The 11,761-nt window shown below is 38.0% G+C and overlaps 1 protein-coding gene across 8 annotated transcripts in view; it reads left to right on the forward strand.

The window, feature by feature from the left end:
• hdac5 (histone deacetylase 5) overlaps positions 1–11,761 on the forward strand; it is a 95,302-nt gene that overhangs the window by 12,016 nt on the left and 71,525 nt on the right. For all 8 annotated transcript variants that reach the window (XM_037978542.1, XM_037978541.1, XM_037978544.1 and 5 more), the window contains one exon: positions 7,860–8,012. In XM_037978542.1, coding sequence (XP_037834470.1) covers positions 7,991–8,012 — 22 coding nt within the window. In that variant the 5' untranslated portion in view covers positions 7,860–7,990. The remainder of the gene's footprint in view (positions 1–7,859; positions 8,013–11,761) is intronic.

Raw genomic sequence — 11,761 nt, forward strand, 5'->3', positions numbered from 1 at the left:
CGGGCATCTGGTGAGGATGCCTCCTGGACGCCTCCCTGGTGAGGTGTTCTGGGCACGTCCCACCGGGAGGAGGCCCAGAGGAAGACCCAAGACACACTGGAGGGACTATGTTCCTCGGCTGGCCTGGGAACGCCTTGGGATTCCCCCGGAGGAGCTGGTCCAAGTGGCTGGGGAGAGGGAAGTCTGGGTCTCCCTGCTTGGGCTGCTACCCCCGCGACCCGACCCCGGATAAGCGGAAGAGAATGGCTGGATGGATGGATATAAACGTTATATTTAACAGACAAAAGAACAAAAGAAAACATGAAGTACCTTCAAGTTTATTTGTATAGCACAGTTCATGCACAAAGCCATTCAAAATGATTCCCAGAGATGGGAAATTTACAAAAGTAAATAAATAAAATTAAATAAATGACATTAAATTTTAGGCATCATAAGAATGGATGGATGAATGGATGGACATAAAAAGAATCAAAATACATCTTGAAACTAGAAGCACTCAGAGAGCGCAAACTGTGATCTTGCTAACAGACAATGGACAAAACCAAACCAAAAAGTGTCACATGTAGGACCACAGAGAAGTTTTTAATAAAGAGGTTACCTGGGACTTTGACCTTTCACCCCTTGAAATCAACAGGCATCATCTTTGACCCATGAGGTGTCCAACTTTGCAGTTTTACATTCCTATATTACAGTGTTTCATAGTTAGATCACTGGGTTAACTATGATGCTGACCTTTGAAATCATTAGGGATCACCCTTGACCCATGAGGTGTCCAGCTGTGGAGTTTAACATTTCTGTTATACATTTGCAGAGTTGGAGCACGGGTTGATCTGTCACCTTGACCTTCACCAGATCACCTCCAAAATTTAATCACTTGTTCCTCATGATCTGTTCAAAACTAGTGACAAACAGACACTACCAAAACAATCTTGAATATTTAGCATTTTGCGAGGTTGTTGTTGGTGAGAACTGCAGAGAAACTGGTGAGAAATCTTTCTTTTGCAGAAATTCAGTTATATTCAGTCACTCTGCAGGCAAAAATGGCCCACCAAATAGCGTCACAGAATATACTTCATGTTTTCTGCTCTGCTCTTTGTAAAGTAACAATGAGAGCCTGACAAGTTAATGGTAATTAATTAATTAGTTGGGTTATTAGTCTCTTTAGTGAGCCTGCAGTTTTAGGCTAAATAGTTCACCTGCTAACATGCTAACTCTTCTTGTTTGTTGCAAATGTTTGTTTCAAAACATCAGCAACAACAGGTCTGGAAATGGAAAGGGGATGAGGGAGGGGAAATACGCCCTGTCTCTATAGTCTCGTTTTAAGGCATTTAAATCATATGAACAATATGGCGAAAAGGTGTAGTAGTCTTGACACTATGATTTTTTTAACACCGTGGTATACCGTGAACTCGGTAACTGGCCCATGCCTATCCTTAACAGATACTTGAGAGTGTTAACTCATCTTGCGAGATCTCACAACTTCGAACGAGATCATGCACGTCGTCATTTTTAAAGTTTGACCAAAATGATTACAACTTTGTTCTTTGTCTTTAAAAGATGATATTAGTTAAAAACTTTGGCATGAAAGGAAGCGGGCAGTATACATTTCTTCAATGAATGCTAGGCTTTTAATTTATCAGTGAATTCTGCAACAGGAAAAAAAAAAAATCAATATTTAGTTTGGTTCTCTGCTTTTAAAGCTGCAGCTCCTGCAGGTTTACTTGACAGCGAGGTTGTTGAACTGGTCACATTTCAGTAGTGGATTCAGTTTCTGTCTCTTTGTGATGTTTAACAAATTATTCATTTATTTATTGTAGCTTGGCAATACCTTTTCATGACTCTGAACATTAGGGGTCAAAGGTTTGTTAAGGAAAAATAGACATAGTTATCTGAGTTTGTTATCATTTCCACATGAAGGACAGTGTTCCGGTTATAATTTATATTAGTCTTGTAATCTGTCACAGAAGAAAACAGTAATTAATTCATTCATCATTCAGTCATTAGATCTCTTATGTAAGAACACACACATTCACTAGCGTGTGTTTGTGTATTCTCTCCTTGAATCTGCTGAAATAGTGGGGTAGAGGAGGGGAGGAGCATGGACGCTCATGGACGAACAGCTTAGTATATATAACACAAACCAAGAGATTGGGAGGGATTTTGACTCCAAATCCCCTCTCTTACTCACACTTACTGTTTGTTTAGGGAGGAGGTGTTCAGGTGAACTGTTGCCATGGCAGCCAGACCCCCAGTTGCCAGGCAGCACTTCCTGCTCCTCTTCAGAATGGGAGAGGCCAGGTATTTTAGGAAATGCTGGTGTGAAAAAGAGGAGGAGGAGGAGGTGGCAGAGAAAAAGAGGACAAATTTATAGTTGTGGATACATTGGTAGCTCTGAGACACTTACTTCAAACTCAAGATCTTTTTCCCCACTAATACAAAGTGTTTTTTTTCTTTACGATGAAGTCTTTGCATCAGTTTGTGTGCCTGTCATCAAACTAACAGAGCAGTTGGTCAGCAGGTTTGTCTCTCAGATAGTTACCTTCTTAATTTCAGCACACACACAGAAACACACACCAAAGCACATAGAAATACACAAAAATCTTACACAGCAAAACACACTGAAACACACAAAACGTACAAAGAAACACACAAAAAAAACACAGAAACCTACACAAAAACATACACAAGCGCAAACACAAAGAAGTAGAACCAGACACAAATATATACAGAAACACACAAAACATACACAGGAACATACACAGTTATATGCAGAAACAAACAGATAATTACACAAAAACACACACAGAGACACAAAAAACCTGTGTGGTGTGTTCCTTGGTCTTCATGATGCTGATTGATGGCTGATGTTCTGTAACAAACCTCTAGGGCTTTCAGAACAGCTGGAATTATACTGAGGTTAAATTACACACAGGTTGACTCAGTTTACTCATTAGGTGACATCTGAAGGTGATCGGTTGCTCTGGATTTTAATTAGCGATATCAGACTGAAAGGGCTGAATACAAATGCACCCCATCCATTTCAGCATTTCATTTGTAAAACCTTTGAAAACCATCTGTCATTTTCCTTCTACTTCACAATTGTGTGCTAATTTGTGTTGATCTTTCACATAAATTCCCAGTAAACTACTTTGTGGTTGTGAGGTGACAAAATGTGGGAAGGTTCAAGGAGTATGAAGACTTTTTCAAGGCACTGTACAATCACAGAGAGGTGGAGGAGCTATTCCTTTTGATTATTTAAATCCAGCATTTACTCCATGAAGCTTAAAGTTTACAAAACTCTCAAGTTTTATATTGAACAAACTTGAGGGAGGATTGTACATGTTTTGTGCCGGTTTCCTGTCAATATCATTGAATAAAACATATTATTGAAGTCAGGTATGCAGTGCGGATGAGTGCTGAAAATTAAGAGTTAGAGGGCTATGATGCTGCTGCATCAGTTCAAAGCTTTAAACTGCTCTGATAAGAGTTTGGGCTGAGAGCCAGCAGACCACAGAGTGAACCGCTGCAGCCTGGGACTGAGTGCACATGGTGTGTATCAGAGCACATAAGTGGATTTAAATGTGTCTGGAAAAACATCTGCAACACAAGCATGCAAAGAAAGAATTCAGGATGGTTCTGTGCATCCTGTTCCTCTTTAACTGTGCTGGTGCATGAACAGTAGGTGGAGCCAAAGGACCAAGGAGCTGCTGGATGCATTAGACTGCAGCTTAATTGCTAAATATAAAATCCCCCCCAGAAAAGCTCTTTTCAGGGTGGATCCTTGGGAATCAGACCCGTTAAGGCTATAGTACCTGCTCTGCAACTCTGCAAACAACAGACATGATTATTATGTCACTTATCAGATAATACTGAAGAGATTTCAGTGAGTAAAACGGCTGTTCAAAAGAGAACATGACATAAACCTTTATAGCTGGAATAAATATAAAAAGTACACTCAATGGTTTAATTTTTCTTCCATTTCAACAGCATTGGGATGACTCAAATGGATCTGTTAACATCATTATCGCCTACCTCAGAAAGGTGAAGGCTAATGCTTTTGTCTGTGTCTGTTTGATGCGTGTCTGTCTGTTACCGAAATATCTCATGAACCACTGAACAGATTTCATTGAAACTCTCAGAAAGTAATCACTGGCTATAAATCTATAACTGATGAGCATTTTTTTAAGAAAAAAAAAGAATCACAGCTTTTAATTTTTTTATTTTCAATGCTGAACATTTTAAGATGAAGTTTAAATGTGCTGATTTAGACAAACAAATAAAACTAATTTCAGAGGAATTACACAATCCTGCTGCTGTTTTGTAGGAATGAACAGTAACTTAACATATTTATGCATACGTTGCACACACACGCACAGACACACACACACATATATATATATATATATATATATACACACACACTGTCATGATCTAAGAGTTGTTTGGTTATTAGTGGTTGTTTTGTTCTTTTTGTGAACATTTATGCATTTTGTTTTGTCTTCATATGTCCTGCCTTTTCTTTTGGATGTCTTGGCTTACATTTCTTCTTGTGATTGTATATTCAGTTATGTTTCCCCAGTGTCTGCTAGTGTTACTATCTCTTTTCCTCGGTCAGCCTTGCTCCAGCCTTCATCTTACACCTTTTCCTTTTTCTCATTAGTCTCAGCTGCTTCCATTTGCCTTCATCTCAGTACTAATACTCCTGGCTTTTATTCCATCTTTACTCCATCATACTGGTACAGTATGTTCTCTACCTTGTTCCTTGTGCGTTTGTTGTGACTTTTGTTTTTTCTATTTGTATTTCTTCTGCCACGTCAACATTTTGTTTTTAAATTATTATTAAATCTTTTGTTTCTTGAGTCCTTCGTGCTAGTCTGCATCTTTAGGTCCTTTCACTGCAGAAAATACCTTCAGTATACACAGTTTCAGGCCTTGGCGGTGTGTCAGATTGGTTGTGTTGGGCGGTGTTGGCAGACTGGGTGGGATCATCGAGACAAAGAATTTGAGTTTGTGTTTTGCTTTTAATAACAGCGTTAAATTTAACAGTTGAATAATTATATTTGATTAGATTAAACTTTATTGTCATTGCATGTGCCACAGGTCAAAGACAACAAAATTCAGATTGCATCTAACCATAAGTGTATAATAAGCTGGAATGAAGTAATTTGTAAATTGACAAATGAAAAATATACAGTTATCGGCCTATATAAATCTCTATTGCTGCATGTTTGTACAGTTATGAAAAGGTTAGGACAATGTAAACTGAATGAATACAATATCCAAGGACAAGGATAAACAATAGAATTCAAATATATACAGTTGTGCAACCTGATAAAAGAAAGACAGCATTTAATGGTACAATGATGTCAAAGTTATGCATGACAGAACTTGTTAAATGAGTCTGGTTGGGTCAGTCTAGGGGGTTTTTAGTTGTGGATGAGAGGGAGTTGGGCATCGAGGGCCAGAGTTCAGCAGGGAGACAGTTGTTGGGAAGAAGCTGCTCTTGAATCTTGTGGTTTTTGTCCAGAGGCTTCTGTAGCGCCTCCCAGATGGCAGACGGGCAAACAGTCTGTGTGCTGGGTGTCTGGAGTCATTTCTAAGGTTTTTTGCTCTTCTGAGACTGTGCTTCCTGTAGGTGTCCTCAATGACAGGAAGTGAGGGTCCAGTGATGCGTTGTGCAGTTTTCACTACCTTCTACAACAAATAACAACAAATAGTACATTTAAATACCTAAATAATCTAGAGTCTTGTGCAGCCAGGGGTAGTATTTCCACTTTGACAGCCAAGCTAGGTTGAAGGTAGTCATCCGGAGGTGACTGGTCTTTGACTACTTGTTTGGAGGACCTTAGATGTGTTCTTCGCTTGGACTCAAAGCAGGAGAGCTAATTTGGCTGCTATTGTTGCCATGTTAACAGTGAGAGCATTAAGAAAAACTTTTTTTCCTTTTTTTTTTTTTATACTAGTTGAAAGAAATGAAGGACCTCTCTTATCCAGCTTGTATGAGTAGGTGGAGCTGCAGATTTCCAATTAAGATGTATCAGCCCTTCTGGCCAACAGAGTTGTGAATGTTATTAAGTTATTTTGAACAGAAGAAAGAGCAAGTGAAATGGGCCACACCCTGAACAAGGCAGTTAAAACATTTGAAGCAATTTTCTTTCCAGTTGCATTCGATAACTTTAAAAAAAATGTCAGACCAGAACCTCTTCATGAAGGAATAGCTACAAAACATGTGAGTAATTTGCTGTGGCCTGTTGGCATTGTTCACACAGATGGGGACACTGTGTCAGATCATTTTTGCGAGCCTGGCTTTAGTGTAGTGAGCTTGAAGTAGGATCTGCCATTGCATGAAACTGTGCCTAGAACAGACTGAAGATCTGTGTACCCGCTTTAAAACCTCCCTCCAAACATCATATGAAATAAGCGGTCCCAAGTCTGACTCCCATACAGTTTTCAACACAGTGGAGGAGTTTGAAAGGTTAAAAATATTTAAATATGTAGAAGAGGTCACTCCTTTCAGTGCTTGGAGAGGTTGCAAAAACACTTGTTGGGAAGAGTTGGAAATTCTGGGAATGAGCTACGGACATAGTGTTCAGCTTGAAAGTATCTGAAATTTTGTTGTAGAGAGAAAAAAAAAGTATTTGATAGCTGTTGAAAAGAAGCAAGAGTAGAATCAACATACAAATTTCTCCATGGTTTTAGACCAAACCTAGCCCATATAAAGAATGTGTTATCCAATAAGAATGGACGAAAAATATGTTTCCCTGCAAGCGGCATTCCAGTCGAGTGTTTGCAACCTAAATAGCATCTAAACTGGACACAGATTTTAAGACAGACAGCCGCTGTCACGTTCTTAGTGTAACTAGAAGTAGAAGAGTGAAGAAATGAGTAAAAAAGTTTTCAGTTCTCCTTCAGGAGCAGAATGGGCTTCTGTAACCCTTCATAATGGAGCAATTCATTCTCCTCATACTGAACACAATAATTTAGATTTCTTATATTACTTGTCCAGTATTAGTGCAAATGGTTAGGTTAGATGATAATTAACAAACTTTTGATGTGCAATAATATTGTTTCATATCACAATTATAATAATAATTATGATATTAATAAACCCATATTTTCCTTGCTCCACACTTTTTCTTCTATCATCTAAACCAGGTGTCGGTATCAAGGCCAGTGTTGGGTTGACCCAACATATAATAAATATTAATATAACATTATAATGCCTACATTTTATTATTATTATTATTATTATTATTATTATTATTATTATTATTATTATTATTATTATTATTTAAAATACAATGGTCTGAGCATAAGACCAGCAACCAACAGAAATCAAGTAATCTCTCTATTTTTATATTCAGGGGATCCTTTTAAAGTCTGGTCAGCCAGTCAGGTCTGGAAACAGAGAACACCTTCATAAAGCAGACACTCATTCACAAAATAACACAGGGGTGTGTAACAGCTCTGTCATTACTCAGTATAAGGTGATTTTAGTTTTAAAAATTGCATAAATTCATAATAAAATGGGAGAAACAAAAAGATGAAAATTAAGCTACATTTATTTTTGAATAAGTGTCAAGATGATGAATCACAGTAACATAAAAAAACTGATGTTATTCACAGATTTTTGCTAAAATTCTTACTTCTTTCAAAAGAAAATTATGTTTGACCTTTGACATAAAGTAAAGTCAGACTGAATGAGCCAACATTGCTAATGATTTTGTTGTATATTAGATTGACCTACCTGGTAAAACTGACAGATGTTATTTATTGTCAAATGGGGCAGTTTTTCAGTGTATGTAATACAAATTAAAGGCAAATTGACTGATTAAACAAGTTTCTTCTGTATTTTACAGACCAAGTCCATCCTGAGAAGAAAGTGTGGTTCAGCAACCTGCCTGTTCTCCGGTTCTCTGACTCATGGCCAAGTCCGAAGACCCACTATAACTCAAACATATTTCTGTGGAAGTCCACGTCCACGGCCTTCATGAATTCCTCCCTCCCATCTGGTGAGTCAGGCTCTACTGCCCCTTTCAGTCAGGTTCTGGGGTTTATAAAAGAAGAATAAATCAAACAGGGACTGTTGGCTCATTATGGGATGTTTGATTTTTTTTGGTGGAGTCAATATGAGCTTTAAAAATTCTGCTGTGTGGTTACTGTGCAGACTGGATGAATGGTTCTTTGTTTGGCCTCAGAAGGTTCTGCTGTCATTTTTATCCTCATGTGTTTCTTTGTGTGTATTTTTATTAGCAAAAAATATATCGCAAAATACATTTAAGATGTCTGACACAGCCAACTAATCTTAAAAAACAAAAAACAAAAAAAAAGGATTATAATTCAGTTACTTTTACAGATATTGAGCTAAAATTTGGTGTGGTTGGAACTGAGAGTCATACACAACACATGAGCACTGATTGAAATATTGCTTAAAATGTTGTCATTACTTGTTGGAGTCAAATCTGTCTGTTAGTGCAATATGAACCACTGGACCTATTTTAATGAAACTTTCAGGAAATATAGTTGAAACCTGATGTTTACATGCGGAGAATAAAAAATCACGTAGCCAATTTTTGGACTACCTGACATTAAATCAGACTAAACCTTTTCTGTTTTAGGTCAATTAGGACCCCCCCAAAATTTTCAATTTGCTGAAGGCCAAATAATGAGAAAGAGACGTTATTAGAGATCTTCTGACCAGCTTCAGCAGCATCGTTACAAGGACTTTTGTTTTGGGGTTGATTTGCACATTTGGCATCGAAACTTCTCAGGAATATACAACCCATCTTCTTCCTGAGTGATATGATAGCAGCACATTCCCTTTGGGGTTTAGACTTGTGTATAAATGTTTAAAAGAGATAAACTTTCAACATCTGGAAATTGTACCCAAGGATGAACCAGAGTTGTGGAGGTCGACAGTTCTCTTCCTGATATTTTGGCTGTTTTTTTTTATTATTATTTTTTTGTTTGTTTTTTGTTTGCCTTAAAAATACATCCACAGGTGTGCCTCCAATTAACTTAAATGTTGTCAACTAACCATGAAAGCTGCCATGACATCATTATGTGGGCTTTCCTAAATTGTTTAAAGGTGTAGTAATCTCAGTATGTCTAAACTTTGAAGAAAGTAATGAAAAATGATCTAAAACAATTCTCTCTCTAAATTTTGGGGCATTTAATATTATATTTTTTGGCCTTTTTGGCATCTGTGCAAACACATGTCTTGAACAGAGACAGTAAAGTGGTTCAGAGCTTTTACATGGACTGTTCCATTCCCAAGGGGGCAGAGCAGTGGTTGAAGCTGTTGCCTCTCAGTGAGAAGGTCACAGGATCACCTCCTGGCCTCTATGTGTGGAGTTTACATGTTTTTCCTGGGTTACATGTTCATTCATGGGTTTTCCTCCCATAGAGCAGGGATGTCCAATCCTGGTCCTCGAGGACCAGTATTGTGCATGTTTTACTTGTTTCTCTGCTCCAACACACCTTATTTGAATCAATGGATAATTAACAGGCTTCTGTAGAACAAGAAGAGGCAATTTAGGTGTGTTGGAACAAGGAAACAAGGAAAACATGCAGGATAGTGGCCCTCGAGGACCAGGATTGGACACCCCTGCCATAGAGCAATAACATCTATGTTGGTAACTCTAGATTGTCCTGAGGTGTGAGTAAGAGTGTGAATGGTCATCTGTCTCGTTTGTCTCTGTGTGTCCCTGTAATGGACTTGTGACCTGCCCACGGTGTCCCCCTCCTCTCACACAGTGACTACTGGAGATAGACACCAACTCCCAATGACCCAGAAGGGAGAAGTGGGTAAATTTTAGAAATGATTGCTGATAGTAAAATAAAGACAGTGTTTGTTTGAGGCCCGATTCCTTCTCTGGCATCATTTAGTGATTTACTAATTTTACCAACAGTAACTGTTTAGTTCAGACATAAAAAGGTTTGATCATTGGACACCTGTTGAGTTGTTGTTTGGCAACACGTGCATGATAATCCTGTTTTTTACTCCCCCACGTTGTTGGGAAGAGCTTAGAGCAAAACAAATTTAGTTTTTTTATTTACAACAAATGAAGTCATTTTTATGAGCAAAATATGTATAAAAGCAAAGTGTACTCAACACACCAACTTAAAAAACACACTAAAACAAGAAGAACTAGAACTGCAAGCAGTTATCAACGGGTTCCAAGCCCCCACGCTCCGCCCCTATCCGCGTGCTCCGATCCCGACGTCCCGCCGGCGTGGCTCCGCCGCCTCTCTCGGCGAGCGGGCCGAGGCGAAACTCGTCAGTACGGTGCGTAGTCAAAGGCGCTTCGTAAGACGTAACGGTACAATTTGTGTAGAAAGCTCAGGGAGGAAAAGCTAATTGCCATTTGATACCACACAGAGCCAAAGAAATAAATGCATAAAAAATTCAATATTCATTTGAAAAATACCAAAATATTCTCAGATGATCAAGTCTACATCTGTAATAATATGCATTTATCTTCATGTCCCTAGTTCCAATGCTGATTCAGTAAAAAATGTTAACTGTAATTGTGGTATACCACAATGAGCCAAAAAATGTTCATGAAAAATCAATAACTCTTCCAAAAATTACCAAAATATTCTCGAATGACCATGCTTACATGTGGAATAATATTCTTTTATTTGTATGTTACTGGATCGAGCACATTCTTTATGAAAAATTGAAAACGTCATTTTCATGATGTCCAGCCAATACGCAAGAAATCATAAAAAATAGAAATTTTATTATAAAATTTCCCAAATATTCCTACATCACCGTGCGTATATGTGGAATAATGTTTGCGCTTTAGGAAATCTCCACAGTCAACGGCTTTTGTAGAAGAAACTGTTAACCTTGGTCGTAGCTGTGCTGGTCATACTGAAATATATTCAGAAATTTGTTAAAAATCAATAATGATTTTAAAAAATCTGCAAATATTCACAGATGACAACTATCATGTCCTTTGTATGCCCAAATTTTCCAATCCACCATAGTCTAAAGGTTTTTTCAAAATAAAATGAAAACCGGCTATGTTGGTTAGCATTTATATGTTTTTCTTTATTAACCAGAAGGGGGCGCTCATATTTAAGCGATATTTCTCTGGGTTTGTAGTTAGGCTAGTTGTGAACAGAGTACCAAATTTCAAGACGTTCAGCCAAACAGAGTCCGAGTTGCTACTGCAAGCTTCAGTTATGAACTTTGTAGATCGTAATGACATGCTTGAATATAGAGGCACAAATTTTGATCTGCACTTTTACAGATTGTGCATGGAACATATCCTGCAAGTCTTAGCACTGTAAATTCAACAAGTGATTTTTTGTGAATTTTTCAAAATGTTGAAGGCTACACATACATTTTTGCACATAAGCCACGCCCACTTTGACCAATCATTACCATATTGATAACATAGTTTCAGGGCTGTATCCTGAAAATACCCACCAAGTTTCACGTAAATCCATTCAGCCATTTCGGCAGTATAAACTTAACCTCTTGGTAGCGCCCCCTAGTGTTGGATCAAGCTGAAAATAGGCACCACTGGTATGAAAACTAATAATAAATTGTAAATTGTTCTAAAGTTATGCTCAATAAACTTTTTTTTTTGGGAAAGAAAATTTTGTTCACGCATAATTCATAAACTGAACATTTTTTTGAAAATCCGTTCTAGTTTTTTGGTTAGCCAGTCTTGCCGTCATACCATGTGAAGTTTCACTTCAATTGGCTTTGAGCCTCGGGAGGAGTTAACGAAAGTAGGTCACGCAT

This window comes from Kryptolebias marmoratus, linkage group LG12, assembly GCF_001649575.2.
Source record: "Kryptolebias marmoratus isolate JLee-2015 linkage group LG12, ASM164957v2, whole genome shotgun sequence".
In the NCBI taxonomy this organism is placed as follows: Eukaryota; Metazoa; Chordata; class Actinopteri; order Cyprinodontiformes; family Rivulidae; genus Kryptolebias; species Kryptolebias marmoratus.